The following is a 19,544-nucleotide window of genomic DNA, read 5'->3' on the forward strand; positions in this document are numbered from 1 at the left end:
ACGACCCTCGCTCTTTCCGATCAGCCCGTTGAAGTCACCAATACTTCCGATATCGTTGCAGCATCCCCAAAAGGATCCCTCGAGGAGTTCAGCAGGCTAGAAGGCGGCGGTAATGTAGGCTGAGATGGTGGGGGTAGCCACCCCCGCGTTCCTTCGACGCTGTCTGTGGATTTCACCGCGTCGCGGCGCCACAGGACGGCCCAGACTCGTACCGTCCCTTGCAGCAAGCAGGGTAAGTATAGTCCTACCCTTCGGTATCGTCGCATCCAATCACCGGTTATCGATACAATTCGGGCACCCTTAACTCGACGAAAACTTGAGCCAAAATTCATCCCTCAACAATATCATATATGATTGGCAAGTAAATTTGTCCGTCTACCTAAGCAAGACCCAAAAAAGGAAAGAGCATCGGGTCAATTATTAAGCCGTTGTAAAAGTGCGTGCTGGAGGGATGACTGCGAGGGCTGCAGAACTGAGCGGTTGAGTTAGTCTTGGCCAGAACACAGGCCTAGTAGGATCACCGTATACGCAACTTTCACGCAACAGTCAGATATTAGAAATACAAGTTTACCCCTGTGCACTTCTCTACGGAGGTGTCAAATAAATCCTCCCTCATTACGACTCGATCGTTCCTATTGTCAATTAGTTTAACCAGTGCGCGTAGATACGTACGTACGTTTTCGTATCGCGTACACGCGGGGTAGTCGCAACACGAGGCGCTACTAATGTACCAGTAGTGAAGAACAGGTGATTACCGGGCCCAATGCTGGCCCGTTTTGTGTGAATTGTGCATTGTGACGATTACGTGATTTGCCTTCGAGCCTTTTCCCTCCGAGCCCGAGACAGTGTGACATCCGATACGGGAATAATATATGCGTTACATACGTGTCCTCGGGAATGCCTCTCCTATACACGTATGTGAGTTTCGCGCGACGCAAATTATGAAAATCATTAATAAAAAATTAATGACGTATTAAAATCGATTAACCAGAGGACTTTTTTTTTTATTATTATCAAATGCAGATTTAATCTTTGAAAATTATTTGACACAAATTTTTTAGCAATTTACACCGTTTCGAGGTCCATGAAATTTCGCGGTATCGGATTAGGTGACACGGAAGTATACGTGATTCGTTTATTGAAATTTTCCTAATTATCGTCTTTACCTGCACGGTTAACATTGGGGAAAGTGGCTGGACGAGTATATGAAGTTTAGTTATACACACGTGCACTCCTTTCACGTATTATCTCAAAGTTGACGCACAGTTGGCATGAACGTGACATTGGCCGGATTCTTGATCGTCTCTTAGCGGAGTAACTTGGGTGAATAGATTTATCTTCCAAGCGGTCATCCAACTGGATGCTGCATAGCATGAGATCTCGTACTCTTGCAAGAACCCGAGAATCACGATAGTACCTATCTTGACTGGCTGACTAGCTGACTAGCCTTATAAAACATAAGTGTATTGTAGGTCTCGTGTGAATGTGACTGAGTGACCCTGATGAGAAGTATCATACGTAGACACGCGTACAAATCCACACATGGAAACGCAAACAGTGAATAATTCCTTAAAAAAAAAAGAAAAAGAGAAAGTGATAAAAAAAATTGGTAAAAACAACGTTTATCTCAAAAAAAAAGTTTTGCACGGTAGAAAAAAGAAATAAATTTATTTTTGAAAAAATTGAAAATTTTTCGAAAAAATTATTTAACTCTCTTCACCGACTTCGTACGCTGCAATCTTCATCGAAGAAACCACCGCCGATCTTCTCGCTTCTCATGGCCTATCTTATCCGGTGTAAAAATTCGCTTACGGACTCGGTCGCTCATCTCGTAAGATGTCCCTGAGCGAGGCCCGTGAACTTAAATGCGCATCCTTCACGGCGCGATATATTGTTACAATCGCACGACTGAGCCTTGCTTCAATGTAGGCTTTATCGCGACACAGGGTATTGAGTAGCGTGCGAACGGAACTAGAATGATTATCAAGCGCTGCTGTCATAAGCGAAATTCTCAGGACTTTCGATTATACATCGGACAGTTTTTTCTTTTTTAATATTAAACGCAACGTTTTAATTTACGATTAAAGTGCGCGGGTGACACTGTGCGTGCGTGGCCTCGTACGTTTAGATGTTTTCATGAGAATGCGACGCTCCTCTAGCAACGCGGCACTTTTTACGTCGAAAAGCGTATATAGGTTTTCGACGACTTTCCACGAAAGTTCGTGACAGTGACAGGTCTGAAAAAAAGCCGGACGAGTCTGATACTCCAGCGTGGAGACTGTATATAGACGACGACGACTGAAATCGGCGACTTCGGCGTCCTGCTATACGAACTCGCCCAAAGTCCATAGAATAAAATCGCATCGTGGAACGTAAAATACGAGCCGTATATTTGGAAGATCGTTGAGCGCGGACACGCCGGCAAACATTTTCATAATTTTATCACCTCGTAAATTTCGGAAATTACCGAACTCGCCCAGTAGTAGTAGCCGGAGCGCGAGCGACTTCATATAAGCCTCTTCTGCCAGTTGTTACCCCTTCTATGAAACTTCCTGACGCGTCATGTAAATCACCTTAAAAAAAAAATTTTCAACTTCCCGTTCATTGTTACGTCTTTCGAAATTATTAACTCGGTCTAATCGACGTCGGATGATAATATAATTTTTCGGTTGAAAAACATGATTTCGGTGAACCGTTTTACTTGATTTACAAAAATATACGAAATTTATTACGGAACTACCACCGTACCAAACGATAGAAATCGTATAACTTGAAATATATAGTGAATGAGATTCTTACGTGGAAAAAAAAAAAGACAAAAAAAAAAACTAAAAATTATTCAACGTAAATTTTTATGACTTTTGGTTCGTTTTTAATTTTCGGTTTTTCTTTTTCTTTTCTTACGGCTAGTTTCGTATGTGAACAAAAAAACCATCGTCGTGGTGTTTAGGAACCATGTGTGCGTTTACGCGCTCGTATATATAAATATACCATGCTCGCTTAAATTTGTACATGTGTCGGCACATACCTAGGCAACCTAATGCATATACATATAGTTCACTGTTGACAAACTAATCCTCGCGTTATAACGGGTGATCGTAAAACAGCGTTGACAAGACATCCTTGTCATACTTTCGTGGGCGTTTTAGGTGATGAATATCGTCCATGGTATATTCATAACTAACGTATCCCTGTATAGATCTATACAATCCATTAAACACATATATATATACACCATACACATAGTGTACACGTCATTCTTAACCTAAGCGGAATCAATAGATCACTTTTGTATCTAATAAAAAAAAAATACGAACAATAGGTGACACCGTGTATATAGTTCGGCAAAGAATTAATAATCGATCAATGAGAAGGATCTGACCACCCTTAAGAATTAGTTAAATTTACAGTCACAGGTCGCATCTATCGTTATACACAGTGTATATATAATGTCGGGGATATTTGTAAAATAAAATGTTGCAATATCTTACGATTTGTAAGGGCATGACGTGACGAGGTTGAAAAACTATTGAAAAGCCAATTTTGCATTCGAATTGCTCCACGTACTTTAAAGGGTCGAATAAAAGCAATTATCTCTCCGTTACCGAGTACAGTGTCTATGGGTATAGTGAACTTTTTTAATACGGACTACTCGTGAGATTTTTATTTTTATTCTCATTGCTAAAAAAAACGGCGCGTTGCGTAAGCACTGTTTTGTGTATATATATATATATATATATATATATCTGCTCGTTTGACGGCTATTATACGAATATTAATTCCGCTCTTATATTGCTATGGTTTCTGTTGACTTGGCTTTTCTGACGAGCTGTAGTCAAGTTGCGCGAGGTAGCTCCTCGCCATGACGCCTCCACGCGTCGTTTCCAGTAACCCTTTTCGTCAGTTATTATCCGCACGCGTTTATTCACAGGCCCATTTGTTATTTATATCCGCGGCTGTCATTCCGACGCCTTACGTCGACCCACGACTTCATTCTGTAGCCACTTGGACGTTTACGACAGTTTCCGACTGACCCGCATATCCGGAGACATTAACGCGTCCACTCGGAACACGTTCGACAGATTAAAGAAAAATTTCGGTCCAGCCAGCTTCCCTTTCCAAAAATTATCACCAACCCGAAATTTCTCTGTAGATCATATAATTTTCGTTTAATTATCTTAAAACAGGTTTTCTGGTCCATCGATCTTGTGTCCTTCGAATCATGCATATTTACACAAAGTTTGACATCTGTCACATACACGTCTAATGCTCGAGGAAAAAGATCATAGGAATTCTCGATAATCGAAAAAAACCAAAAAAATCTTAGTAATAATATCAGACACCAGGAGGGGACGTGTAGGTTTCCCGGTAAGGGTGCAATTTGGTCCATCCACCCGTTTTCTTGTCTGTCGAGTGGAAGGATTCGCGTTAAGGGTGGTTAAGGTCGTCGGTACGAGGGTGAAGAGGTCAAAGGGCAAAGCAGTGGGGATACCAAGGATAAAGAACCAGGGTAATAACAAGAACGAATAAAACTGAAGAACGAACTGTGCCTCGGCAAGTGTTATCGTGTCTGTTAAAAGTTAAAAGAAAATTGACATCCAGTGTCAGAAGCAGAACAGACTGGCCAAGGATCGGTGGCAGATAGGAGAGGATCCCAGGCTCTCGATGGGGTTCAGGAAAAAGTAGTGATTGGCAGGCAGAACGGGGTTGGAAAAGGGCGTGTGGCGGTGGACAGAGAGAGAGAGAGAGAAAGAGAGAGTAGTAGGTAGTAGTAGGTACTAGTCGAAGCGCGGAGAGTTGAAAATATGAGATCTGCTGCAAGGGACCACCTAGCCAGCCAGCCTCCGGTTCTTTCCTAAATCCCCACTGCTGCTGTACGAATCCCACTCTGGATCCTCGCGTCGAGATCGGGCGTTTTGTTCGCTTGGTGGGGATAGACCACGGGTCCCTATTGGCTCGCCAAGGGGCTGGCCTACCCTTCCAAGTGTACCGGGTTGCCGCCCATCCCCTCCACTGTCTCCGCGCCTCCTCCAGGCATTGCATCGGTCGTTCGGTAGCTCTTAGTTTCAGGTTAGGAGCCTGCTAGGACGGGTCTCTCTTGAAATACGAACGGAGCTCGCACAACCGATAGCCCCTGACCAAACAATAAAAAATAATAATAATAACAGTAACTCTTTTTCCACCCCATTGACAAGCGAGCCTCGAACGTCGTGAACGGACCCCCCCTTCCCCCGGCCGAGAAGCGTGCTCGTGACCGGACGTGCATCGATCAACAACAACATCCAGCCAGCAGCTTACGGGGAATCGCATCGCTCTACGACGTGACGTTCTCCACGAGGATCTTCGCCGTTAAGTGCTTCGAGATCGAATCCTCCTGGTAGGACGGAGTAGGAAAGATTTGGTCAGAGACACAGAGGCTGGAAGTGCTGCCTGTCCTGTGCTGTGCGTGTGTGCATGAGAGAGAGAGAGAGAGAGGATTTCGAAAGGAAGAACGAGCGAAAGGGACGAAGAGATAACGTACCGCAAGAGGATATGCGATAAGTGCGACAGGATTACGATCGTGGGCATAGAGAGAGAGAGAGAGAGATATATATATATATATAGAAGAGGAAGAAGAGAGATACGAGAAACAACAAACAGTTAAACCGAAGGAGGCAGCTGGTGTGACCTTGTGACAGTGATCGGGTTCTCTGAAATCTGGCTAACGAGTGCGGTGTAAAAGTGCGCGTATTCGCCTTGACGTCAGTGAACAATCGTTGTTGGTGAAATCTTAAAGATTCAGTCCGAATATCGTGCTGCCTCCGTTGCGCGCGGAGCCACGACGTTCCGATGCGGTGGTCAACGTGATACGCGCGCTCGAAGTGAAAATAAAAGGCCATAATCTGGCTTATGGTAACGCGGAACGTGTCCTCCTACTCCCTACTCTGTTGCCTCTAGTTCGCTCGGGCGTCCGGTGGCAAGCGGCCGGGTTCACACCGGCGCGAAACCGTACGCATGATCCGTCATCGGGAAAAGCGCGCACCTCTTATCACCGATAAGGGAAAGTGATGACACCGCATCATCGGACCGCGTACGAGAGAGAGAGGCGCGAACCCCAGTGAGCAAGGGGTTGTGGCAAGACAGTGATAGACGGATCCCGGTCACCGAACGAGTGTCAATGTGTCCAGGGGTGACCGGACCCAGGAGGAGGTAGATTGCGAGTTGACAGTGAAGGAGAGAAGGCGGCTCAGGAAACTCGGTGAAACTCCTCGTGAAGATATCACGTCGGGAGATTGAATCGGGGAAGAGTGAGTGTAGTGAACGGACTCGGTAACGGCTAGTGACACGTTGAAGATCCCGAGGAAGACATCACGTGGACGTTCAAGGAGACGTGGGAGAAGAAGAAGCCAAAGGATTGACGACGTGTTTTGGATCCTTCGGAGAAGCTGGAAGCCGTCAAAGTGGCTTCGTCACTCGGGCTCCAGGGGCCTTCAGCGCCGATCGGGGCCCAGCTATTGGCTTCTGGTGCCGAGGATGCGTCCACGACAGTCTACCACGCCAATCTGGTAGCCGGAAGTAACAGCTCCGTCACTGCGGCACTCCAGCAACCCCTCGGATCTCTAAATTCGGCGGCCCTCGCAAGCATGCAGGCCTCTACGGAGGCCAATTCCCTCGATCTTCAAGCAATGCAGTCCATGGACTGGCTCTTCAAGAAAGAAAGGATCTACCTCCTCGCACAATTTTGGCAACAGGTAAGAACAGTGATAACGATAATGCGATAACGTTTGTCAATTTGTCAGTGTTTGAAATTGTCAGTCTTGTAGAAATTTTTTTCAAATTGCGCCAAAGAATGAAAAATCGTGATCGCGTAACGCGAAAAATTCGTAAGCGACCGATCGACCCCCTGTGCTAGTACTACCGGATGTACGGGGTTGGGATGGCCTAAGGCTTCCGGTGGGAAATGCTGAAACGTGCCAGGGTGGAGGAAAAGTGATAATTCCGATACGACGCGTGGAAACTGAGAGTCGAGAGTGTATCGAGTGTGCGGACTAAGTGCGAAATTAAAAAAAGGACCCTTGACAAGATGTAGGATCAGGGATGATACGTGAAAACTCGGAATGAGACTGTGAAACAAAAATTTTCGTGCTCCCTGCGGGATTGAAGTCGACTTATTGCATACACAAGTCTAATCGAGGAAAAATTTGCAAGGCGAGACTCGGACAATTTTATAATTCAGATATCGTGTCGTATAAATTCTGTCAGATGGCGCACTGTACCTATATCCAGCATTAGGCACATGGATAAACGAGTAACAATGTTAAGTGTCCTTTCGTGACAGAGACATAGAGAATGTTTATTCATAGGCGGAATCGAGGATTCTGAGTGACGGAATGACGTTAGTCGATATATCTAAAATAAAGTAATATTCGAAGCGCGCGAATAGAACGAATCGGCGCACGGGAAGCTTTAATTTGACAGTCAAGACCCGCCAGAACCTTCAAAGCTCGAACCAAGAAGTGCATTAGTGACGAGCATCGAGTCGACGAACCTCCTTCGTCCACTTTCGGACTCGATCTAGTAATTTATTTGTCTCTGGTTTTCCCCTAGAAGTCTAGGACTTTCCAATTGCAAGAAATGTACGTACAACACGACACGTGTCAATATATCAGACAAACCCCGAAAGGCTACAGTATATTTTTTTCAATAATCGTCAAGACGACAGTTGTCAAGAATTGGCAGTAAGTCACAAAACGTAAAACCTAAAGATAACTTTGTACTTTGAATCTCGTTATTAATCAAATGTCTTATTGAAATGCCCCTCTGTATTCTGCGTTCTAAAGTATAATGAATCCTTCGCAATCAGACAGGATCACTTTCCCATGCTGGATTCTATTCCGAAGCATTAATTGACAAGTCAGATATTATTAGGGTAATTGCAGAACATAAATTAGGCATATATACTCGCGCCTAGGGCAACGCTGGCACGCTATTCCCGCCATAGTCTATCCGATATAACTTCCCAGTTCCGTAGTGTGACAGTGTTCGATGACGTTTTCGATATCAAAGACCTCTCCGAGATTCCCACAGCCCGTTGTGAACTCGACCTGAGAAATAGCATCGGTGTTAAAGCCGTCCGCAGTATCATACCCAGTGAATCCGAATAGTCGAATCTCAGGCGTTTACTTGCCGCTCGGAGTTTCTCTATCAGTGGCCGATTCCTACTGAGGGTTGTCGAGTGGCTCAGGGATGACCGTAGTCTACCAAGGGTGGATATAACCAAGCGTTGGGGTGGCCCGCGGGAAGTTTCCTCGACCAGCACTTGGCCGTTCCTCGGATAGTTGGCCGATTTGGGGCCGAGTTGACCGAGTTGTGGGTAAGTGGAAGGGTTGGGAGGTGTCGCGCGACATTAAGCCACGGCCAAGGGGGGTGAAAGCGAGAGGGGTAGTATTATAGATTACGAGCGAACGGACAGCGTCGCTAATAGGGTGAAACTGTTACGTGCTCGCATACACGGGTCTAGTCTCTCATCGTACCTTCGGCACTGGCACCCTTAAAAGAGGGTAGGTGGAATGTCAACGACTTCGGGACCTTTTAGCCGGCCGGTAGGTACATACCGTAGACTGTGTATAAGCTAGCCATGCTAGCTCGGAACTTTTCGAAGGACTGTACGTGGAAGAGGGACTGAGGAAAAATCGTAGAATCGAGGACGAGGAAACGAAAGTGTGGAAACCGCGATTAATCTGCTGGCAGGACTGACTCTTTTATCGGGAACGACACTGGTTTCCGTGGGACCGTGATAACGTTTTAGTTATCGTTAATTTCGTCGCTTCTAATAATATTACTATTGCGAACGCACTTGCTCTGTCTCCCTTATTGGCTGCGTTACCTGTTTCCAATGAAATACTCAAAACGTTCGACAACGTGTTAATTAGTTTTCAGTGAGTCGTCCTATAGGCTGTTCACGCTACTTAGGTGTGTCGAGCGATCGGCTGCATAAGGAGGCGAGGACGTCTGGGAGAGCGAAGGAACGAGGGAAAATGCAAATTATTCGAATTTTGAAAGCAGATGAAATTTTGGACTTTACTTGATAGCCCCGAGGTCCGTGGGACTTTTCTTCTTCTGGTTCCTCCTTTCTGCTCGCAGCAACGTGCCAGGCTAAATGTTTTACGCAGCGTGCGGTCCCTCTATATTTACGTTCGTACACTTAAGCCTATGCAGGATGCCGAATAAACGTCAAAAAGGTAAATAGGTTATGGTTGAATTCGTAAATGAGAATCGCGAAATGCAGGAAGATTTCCGGGCTCTGTCGAATTAATGGGTCAAGAGCCGAAGAGCGGATAGCGATACCGTGTAAACTGGATGATAGTTTAGTACGAAAGGAGGAAAGTGAATATAACGGGTGAGATGGAAGAAAAGTGATGAAAATTTTCGTTACTTCTTCGCTTGTGGATCGAGACGCCGAGTAGCAGCGGGCGGAACATATCGACTTCTATAAATATTGCGACACCGAAGGAATTCTTGGAAAGAAAAAAAGGAGGGGGCTTCGGGTGGGGGGTGCCGTTGGATTTTGGAAAGGGGTTCGGGAGATTTAAGGAGAGTGGAAGTGAGACGGTCGTGGAAGATCTTGAAAATAAAATAAAGGTGATTTGGCACTGCTCGCTGTAGCTCGAAGTGCATTGCTCCTAATTCTTCTTCCTCCTCTTCTTCCTCTCGCCCTGTCGGTATACACGGATTGCTGCGCAATTTTCTACCTCGAACCCGTCATTGAAAAACATTATCATACGTCTGTCTCTCGGTCTGGCTTATCTGCATTGATTGATTTACGCCATGTTCCTACGTGATTTCGTAATTTGTCAAACCGAGGTCTCTTGGTCGATTGGCTTGCCGATGGGCGCCGGGACGCCTCCGCGCTGTACTCGTATCGCCGCTTCACCGGTCGAGAGACACTTCCACTCCTTCGGTTATTGTCATAGTATGTTGGTCCAATGGGAATAGCCGAGAATTTTTATCATCTCGATTCGCGTAAATATCATTTATAAGGATCAACGATTCAATATCGTATCGATTACCTAATTTCATTTTATTTGCATATTTAAAATTGACATTTATCGATAAAAAATTTTTTACCTTTTCGTTGAAAGTGTACATGGCTATCTCACGGGAGCAGCGAAATTGACCGGAATCTGAAAGATATACGTTCGAAGGAGGATTTTCTAGCAATTAAAAGTACGTGACCGTGAACGGACAAAACTTTTCCAGTCCCATATTCCCTGTCACACTCCGTCTCATTCTTTCTCCCCCCCTTGACGCGGGACCCTCTTTGTCCCTCTCGTAGCGTCTATCGCTTCGGTCCGTGTGGGGATGAGGGAGTCCCTCAGGCAGTTCCCGAAATTCCCGTGTGGCGGCGGCACTCGTCGAGGAGGCAACCGACATACCGTGAGTCAGACGGCTCGAGAGCGCGCGTGCATTCACAAACCAGATACGGGACACGAAGAATATTCATAAAGAGGCGCGGATAGAGAAACCGGTGCGAGCGAAGAGACACGTTAAGAGAACGATGCCATCGACACAGCCACTGGGAACCTATTGCGTTCGCCGTGCGTCACTCGAAATAGAATAGAGACTTATTTCGGATGCGTCGTCTAGTCTCTCTGGTCTGTCTGCTCGGTCTAGTCCGTAGCCGACATTGTCTAGACCTCCTAGAATCTGAAGATGACAACTCGGCGCGTCCTGTAATCCCTCCTGCCTAACCCGTACCAAAGACTGGAGCGAGCCTTGTTCTGACTCACCGTTGTAAAAAAAAAAAAGGAAAAAAATTGAACAAACCGCGACAACCTCCAAAAGGGATTAGGGGGCGTTTGCGAGAATTGCGATTATTAATTCGCCCGCGTTATTTCTGAAATAAGTGATTTAGCTGCCGGAGCCAGCGAGTTGCCCGCGCGGCTGCCGCGGCCAAACAGTGATTCACCCACACTCTAAAAATAACGCATACACGCAGAAGCGAGGAGCGATACTTACTACCGGGTGGGTATACGGTATCGATCGTTATTATTATTTTCGATTTCATCGATATTCATGCACCGGGTTATCCGTCCAGAAACACTCGGACGTAATTCGTTATGACTTTTACTGTGCGACGTGCTCTTCTTCCATGGTACATACAATATCCATATACCTATAGTATAGAATACTCTAGTCGAAGGGTGTGCCGGGAACATAAACCCGGTGATGTTAGTGGTGGCGCGTATGCCTAACGCTAATTCGTAGGTAGACATAAACGGTAAATTGGCACTGACCGAGTGTGCGTCGTTTGTGTCGTGTGTGCAACAGATGCGCGAGGCACGCGAGCAAACCGCTCGAACGGGACGTGCAGGTCGCGAACTCGGGACCTCCGCTACGTACGCGCTCCTACACGCGTACGTACTGTGGGCATTGGTAGAATCGCATGTGCGGAATACATATGTGAACGGTGAAGTAAATATATTTTACATCTATCTCTCTGTCTCTCTCGTTCCCTCTAGTAGCGGAATAAGCGAAGTAACAGCCACCCGGAATATTTGCCAAGTGAATATACCTTCCCCTCTCTCTCCCTCTCCCCCACCCATATCCGCCACTTTGGACTCTTTCTATGCATAGCAACCTTTTATTTAGCGCATGCGCACCAGATATCAGGACCGATCCCGATTCTAGGCGCGCTCTTTGGATCGATTCCAAATGTTCGATCTACATGCCGATTTGAATTTCCTGCCGCGAAGATCTACGAGCTCGCATTCGAGAGACACGACGGGACGACGAATTCTGTCCTGGCTCCGATTAAGTGTATTCAAAGTGAGCCGTAAACCGGTGCTAAATAAACCTCGGATACGGCCCACAAACAAAAGCCGGACGGAAGCCAAAGAGATTTAGAGAAGCGATCGCCTCGGACAGCCTATATCGTACGTCTTTTAGACTTATGACTCTGGGACTGTCGAGGTATTCATATATTTCTATCCGCTCTTCATCGCTCTCCTCCACTTGCCCACTATCTCCGCCTCTTTTTCACGCGTTCGTCATCGCGACGCACGTAGAGCCGACGTACGATTTAAAAATTGCTTGTGAATATATTTATCGTGTATCGTATTGGTGATGAAATCAGGTATGCCATCTGAATAATAAAAATTTTTTTTATACTTTTTACATCTATATATATACATATATATATATATATACACTTATCGATACGAAATCTTTTACGCAGATTTCGGACTCGCCTGGCTTTATTATTACACGTACGCGTGCACTGTATGGATAACATATGAAATTACGTTCGACAATGTGCAATTACATAGAGATTCCCGCCTACTTTACATGGATCAGTTAGATGCAGCAGCTACACCGGGAAAGCTTCTAGTAACAGGCAGATTGCGGGCAATTAGCTACCTGAGAAATATAATTTACTTAGCCGGTAAAGAAGCTACGGCGGCGCGACGCCGCGCGCCGGTCTCGCTAGACGAAGCGCTGTGTCAAGTAATGGCTATTGAAAATCTTCGAATCATGAATAGACATCGTATCGCCAATTAGCGCTTAGCCATGAATATTTACACGACTCTCCTCTTTCGTCCCTCACGAAACGCCAGCGTCTCATCTCGCTCGCCCATTGCTCACCAGTCCTCGAACTTCCTTCTCTCTCTCTCTCACTCACTTTCTCGACCCACAATTCTACGGGGATCTGAAATATTTCAAATTCCCCGTCATACGATAACGCGAACTTCAAAGCGCAAATTCACACTGAATCCAAGTACACGGAGGCCGCAATTAAATTTCGAAAATCAACGGAGCACCACGTACGATTGATAAGCGACCGGAAGTTCGCCACAGGCGAATATCGTTCTCCTCTCCGATAGCGAGTTCTCGATCGAGTGGCACTGCGCCATAGCACACGATCGCGCACGAACTTTATTCATTCACGGTCATTCGAGCTGTGAAATGAAAAACCAATGAGAATTTGAGAGTGCACGTGGAACAATTAATGCTGTATCGCGCCGTGTACGAGCGATATAGGGAATATTGGAAGGGAACGTGTTTTGATAAAATAATAATAATATTGAAAAAAAATGAATTAAAAAAAAAAAGTTTGAACCAAGAGATAAGGCAACCAGTACGTAGGAGAATTGGAATATGAATAAAATTGATCGGATTGTAGTTATGTAGGATAGCGCAGCAGCAGAACCTTCACGTGTACGAATATTCGCATAGTAACACGCACTTACGTGCTGATTCCACAATAAATTTCAATCGTCCTGAACTCCGAGGCCTCTATCGATTTCAGGCTCGCGGACACGCGAGATTGAAATCGTTTTCGAGAATCTCGAGCAGAAGGCAGCCGCGTCTAGGTACGGGGTGGTCGAGAAATAGAGGCAGAGAGAACAGAAGCGGGAAACCACCCAGCTTCGGCTCGACCTCCGCCTCGATCGCGGCACGCACGGCTTTACGCATGTAAATTCATCCGGATATGACGTAGCGGGTATGAGCTAAGGCCATCCGTACCAATCGGTGTCCATTAGCCGACACGGACCGTAGACACGGACATTTCGCGTTCCCGGTTTCCTTCGTCCGTACCGATAATGCCCAGGGCCGCACTTTGCCACCGATCCATTCATCTCCGTAGGTACTCCAGATATTATATATATATATATATATATATATATATATATATATATACGTGTTTGTCATTTTACATGTACTCCTACACGGAGGACTTTGACGCTGTTTACTACTGCAGCTTTTTATTATACCGATGTCACTATATAGTAATAGGAGCCTCCCTACCCTACACCAGTATCGATACTGTAAGATCGAACCTGGAATGCCGGATATCTCGAGTCCCAATGTGCAGCAAGCACGTGTCCGAACGAATAAGAAGATTGGCGAAAATGGAGAAAGCGAAATAAGTCTTGAAGCCAGCGACGCACCAGAGGCAAACAAAGGGTATTGTCAAGTGCACGCGGTGCACAGGGTTTTTAAATTGTATCTATTGGCTCGAAGCGATTGAAAGTAATTGAATGAAGCGGCCGGTTATTTACGAACGTTTAAGCCGAGCCAACTATCTGTCCATTCATTCGTCTGTCCCTTCATTCATTCATCATTCACTCGCCCATGGACGGGCGCTGCATGTATAGCAGTAGTAAAGGCCCATTCAATTGATCGGTGATTGTCTAAATTATAAGATTGCCATACAATGGCTCTCATCTCGACCTATTGGGGTCCCGTTCGGTCGTTGCGTCATCACTTTAGGCCCGGATCGCAACGAACGAGCACTGCTCGCCGATCATCCAAACTCATCCTGATATCCATATATACCGTGTCCCGATTAAAATCCATGTCCTGCCGTACCCGTATACCGCATTCGTGATTCTTGGATAAAATTAATCCGGCCACGGTACGGCGAAGCTTCGGTGCCCTATACTCGGTGAAAGCTAAGAAGTATGACGTCAGACCGCATAGAAGTTTCCGCTGGTTTCCCTCGCAGCGGAAATCGCCACGGGCGAAAAGTCTGGAAAATTTGATCGAATTGCGCAGAGTCTTGCGCAACACCTAAAAAAGTGAGAGGGTTCGAGCGCACCTCTCGATATCTTTGCTTTATAACAGATATAAATACTCGGCATCGCGTTAAAAGTACCTGAACTTTGACCCCGAGTATACGCTCGACGCTGTTCCAGGCTGTCCGGTCCGCAAGGCAGAGTACATTGCTGCGGCTTAATCCACGAAAACAGGCTTAATTACTCCAGGACGGCCAAACTGGATAACGGCCCGGGATTCGTATGGCCGTCCCGTGTCCGACTAACTAACGCTCGCACTTCAAATTAGTTTACGATGAACGAAAAGTTGCGTCAATTCCGAGGGAATCCGAGCGTTGCCAGCCTAACGCGATCCTAGCACGTTTACCAGGACAGGGCTTAAGCTACGTTCTCGCATCTACTTCCTACCTTACCGACTGGGCGCGCCCACCCTCTCATTACCATTAACACTAGCCGCGTCTTAGCTTACATCCAAAGTGCACGCACGTCGCTAACACTCTCTACAATGCTGTTCCGGCATACATACCCTATTCGAGTAAACTCCTTAAGCCGGATACCAATGCTCGTACGGCTTCCGGCAATCTCAAATAAATCTCAAGCAATACCCGTCGCCTATGCATCGGAGGATGTAAAATTGTTAACGACAAAAACAGCATCCACCACGAACTCTATGCTAAAGTCTCGACCAATCGTGAACTCTCGTTGCGGGATTGTAAAGCGATTAACGGCACAGCCGGGAGGGTCTCGCTGTCAGTGGTTCGCTATGTGCGGCAATGTTTGTGGCCGGTGGCGGTGGCCGAGCTTGTGCTGTAAAGCAAAGTGATTCAAGCGCTCAATAACGTAATGGGGTACCTCGAGTTATCTCTGTACCGGCCGATAATATATACCTTATACCACTAGGTGCACTCAGTGTCTTCATATAGGTGCAACGCTATAGTACCCTGTACCTAGAGTATACCTATATCTACGAATAGTATAGGTTTATACACAGCAGAGACCATTCTCATTTTCAGTAGTACTATGCCTTTATACATCAGCCGCGAAGATTATCTCGGCTCCTCGTCCTTTCTTACCCCCTTTACTTTCTAACCCTCGCGCTATGCCAGCATTGTGTCAAGCGGCCGTGCTGAAAAGTTTCCTGCCTCAATGCCGCGACACCCCCTGGGTCCAAGACTCCAAAGACAATGGGTCCACGTGAAAGGGGATGCAGGACTTGGGCGCTTGGAATGGCTGCTGCGAATCGCTAACGCGTCTCCGTATACAGGTGTCTCATTGTTATCATATCTGTATGTTTTTTTTTTTTTTTTTTTTTTTTTTTTTTTTTTTTTTTTTTTTTTTTTTTTTTTTTTTTTTTTTTTTTTTCAATACCTTTCCAAATCACTTGTCTCTGAATCTCGACGTATCGGACATGCGCGCGTGGTTAGCGTATCGGGTATTATCTGGAGGGACAACGGGTTTGCGCAACCCTTTTGCGAAATTCTTACAATTAAAGCGCTTTCTAATTGTTATTCTTTGTAATTAGAATCGACGAATTACGTATGCTCGCTTACCTCGGAAATACCTGGACTGGCTATATGTGTGGATGGTTGAGAGGTTGGCTTGATGTATCTATACGTACTTGGATATGACTTTAACCAACTACGGTTGAGTGTCGTGTTGAGTCTAGCGTAACGTTAAGTATCTTGTGGTTTATAGACAGGCCACGGGTTATTAGGTAACGTTCGCTCACACGTTCAGGATGTGTCGTCTTCGTTCTTACACGTGTCTCTCGCTCTGTCTGTCATATGGGGAAAGATCGACCGCGGTTGCACGAGGGAATAACGGGTGACGGAAAAAAAAAAAAAAAAAAAAAAAAAAAAAAAAAAAAAAAAAAAAAAAAAAAAAAAAAAAAAAAAAAAAAAAAAAAAAAAAAAAAAAAAAAAAAAAAAAAAAAAAAAAAAAAAAAAAAAAAAAAAAAAATCTTTGGCAAGTTTCGGCCATGTAAAATGGCCGCCCTGCCGTCTGGCTTTGTTTAGAGTCTCTGATAAGGCACAGGATTCTCTCAAGCGTACTTCCGCTACCAAGGGAATACTAATAGTGTGAACGTAACGACGCGTCTGCCGTGCTATACTCTGGCGTTGCACGAAGGAAAGTATGAAACCGAAAAAATAAGTGGGTACGTATCGATCGAGGGAGAAAATTATAATTATAAAAATTGTTGTAACTTTTTTTTTTTTTGGAACTAATTTTCTTTCTCCCTGTCACGTGTTCCGGTATACGTTTTAATGACAGTCGATAGCACGTGGGATTAGGGGGTGGCTAGGAGAGTAGGGACTGCTCGGGCCCGCTTCCTTCCTACTTCCGTTCGTGCACCCCATCTTTATCTTAACGACTAAGATCGTGGATCTTCTCTTGTTTTTCAGCTTCCGAAAGGCATAAAATCTCACGAGACTCGGTGTATTCTTTCTATGGGCTTTTTTTTTTCCTATCTCTCTCTCTCTCCCCCAGTGATCGTGGGGTACGTCACAATGTATATCGGGCGCGTGAGTGGGGGGGTTAAAGGGGCAACCGAGCCACCAATGGTGTCGAGGATTTCCCCATGAGGGCTTGACGAGTGTAAAGAAAAAAAAAAAGAAAAGAAAAAGAGAATGGAAAAACGGTCCCCCCAAAAATCGACTACCCCAAGGGCCCGCGCAGCCCACTCTTCCTGTGAATTATACATTAATAGTTACGTACCCCCGGTATAGCATAAATCGGTCTCGACCAATCCGCATCGCGAATGACGCAATATATCAGTGGGACACTGCTAGGCGGCTGCATAAGGGGAGTCCTTTGGGTACGACGGCTCCAAGGGTGAATCCCAGGGAGGCACGTACACGCCTAATTTTAACGACACCCGATATGCAGATCGGCGACGGCGGCCACTACTGGGATCTATGCAAATGGTGTACAGTACGTATAACCAACGGGAAGGAGAAGAGTGGCATTGAAAAAAAGAATTGCCTCCGAAACTGGTTATACCGGGCGTCTCTCTCTCGAATATACACACATGGGTTATAACCTAAAAGGATTCTCTGCTGCCAGACTGAAATCTCTTCTCTCTCTCTTTCTCGCGATCTCTGTCTGTCTCTCTCGCTCCCTCGTCTTCCTCCTCGTTAATTCTTTTGCCCCACCGATAATACATTGGCTGCTTGGCTCTCGCTTCTTGCGCTCTGCCTCTTCGCTCCTTATTGGACCTTCCTTCTTCCTTTGTGCGATTACATGTTCCTCGGAAGCACACGTCTCCCGCTGCCAACCGTATTTCTATATGCGTGCGAACTCGAGCGACACACGCGTCTCTAACGTGATGCGTATACATATACGTAATATATGTATATATATATATACATATATGTATGTAAAAAAATTCACTAAAATCATTCTGTGGACGACAGTGCGTACCTATATTTACTTACGCGTGTCCTACGTGTAATTTATATATGTTGTGTGTATATATATATATATTAAAAAAAAAAGGTGGGAACCCTTGACCTAGGAGGAAGTGGAACGAGCAGGAAGAGCACTTGAAAGTCGCGCTAATTGGATTTACAACGAGTCCCGCTTTAGCGAAGTTTCGAGGAGCCGAGTGACAGAGGAAGCCTCCGCTGTTTTGCAAACGGATCGAGTCCTTCCGCCGGAAAGTGAAAAGTGAGCAGTGCGCCGACACAATTTTTTATTGTCCATTACTTAATTCTTTTTTTTTTTCATTCCAATTTTCGTTTTTTCGACTTATTCATCGTTCCCTCCTTTTCGTCCCTTCGTCTTGCGCCCTCTTCCTCCTTCCTCTCCATCCCCTTATCCTCCTCCCTCAGTAGCTCACTTATTCCGTCAAGTTTTCAACCACGACTCAGGTTTTCCACCCTTCGCGTCCGCGAGAAAGAGGAGATCCTCCCCAACCGAATACCTACCCCCTTTGCACCCCCGAACGATTCGCACGCCCGAACGCGTCCGTTTAAGGGCTGCTTTCCTTAGCCTGCGAAGAGCGGGAGGGGGGGGGGAGGAGGAGGGGTGAATATTGATGGAGTTTGGGGTAGTAAGTCTATGTAAAACCGATAATCCCGAAACGTCTTTATGGTGGTAAATTGATACTTTGCCTTGGCGAATCTTACCCTCCCCTCCCCCACTTTACACCCCCCTACGCCGGTTCACCCCCTTTTCACATTTTCCAACCGAATATCCCGACAGCTTGCAAATGCCTTTCGATTTCTTCTGTCACTTTCCTTGTTTTTCCTTATTTCTCTTTCTCCCGTTTTCTTAAATACACTCGTCTCTACGTTTCTCCCTATCGTCCCACCCGCCGCGCCCGCCGGTCCAGACGAACGATCCTTTACTTCCGTCCAGCGTCCGTCTTCCGTCTATTCGGATAATCTGTGGAAAAATAAATCAGCCTGCAGGCCGAGCGGCTATTCGTTACGCGCGACTGATCCCCGTAACACGTGGCAGCACGACGTTCCGGCAATATACGTCAAAATTAAACATTTATAGATCGTTCCAGGGTTACACAATGTTTACAGAATCCCATGTAAAACGGCATTGCCCCGTGAGAGCCCTCGCAATATATTTGAAGTTCCTCGGACAGTTTTACGTGACGTTTCTGATCTCGAGTTATAGAACGCGGCAAAATGCGAGTCGTGGGTTCGCGTCTTCGCGGGTTCCCGTCCACGTAATCCGCGGGATTAACGTGGGCTCCGGTGTCATCAACAATCCTGCCGATCCTCGGACGACCCTACGTTCAAAGAAGAGCGGCCTTTTCTCGCTGCCTTTGAAAAACAAGTCTATTGGCTCTTCCCAAATCCGATGAGTTACGTCCAGCAGGGTCCACCTGCTCAAATTCATATTCTGTCCGATCCAAAGTACGTAATAATCAATCGCCTTTGTGGATCCTCGATCTCGTCTTTGGATCCATAAAAAAAAAACAAGATCCGCTATCCGTAAGACGCAGGAATCCCGTCGGCCTCCCCTTGAAAAGTCGGCGCTCTCTTCGTTCCA

At 46.0% G+C, this 19,544-nt stretch overlaps 1 protein-coding gene across 11 annotated transcripts in view; it reads left to right on the forward strand.

Moving 5' to 3' along the window:
* Positions 1–213: 213 nt before the first annotated feature.
* LOC107269761 (homeobox protein cut) overlaps positions 214–19,544 on the forward strand; it is an 89,305-nt gene continuing 69,974 nt past the window's right edge. For 7 of the 11 annotated variants that reach the window (XM_025087083.1, XM_025087088.1, XM_025087086.1 and 4 more), the window contains exon 1: positions 5,052–6,731. In XM_025087083.1, the coding sequence (XP_024942851.1) occupies positions 6,624–6,731 (108 nt within the window). In that variant the 5' untranslated portion in view covers positions 5,052–6,623. Of the gene's footprint in view, positions 233–502; positions 748–4,033; positions 6,732–18,064; positions 18,204–19,544 lie in introns of those variants that run through there. The other 4 variants (XM_025087085.1, XM_025087084.1, XM_025087090.1 and 1 more) reach the window with 4 other exon arrangements.

Source organism: Cephus cinctus, unplaced genomic scaffold (genome assembly GCF_000341935.2).
Source record: "Cephus cinctus unplaced genomic scaffold, Ccin1 Ccin1_scaffold0689, whole genome shotgun sequence".
Taxonomy (NCBI): Eukaryota; Metazoa; Arthropoda; class Insecta; order Hymenoptera; family Cephidae; genus Cephus; species Cephus cinctus.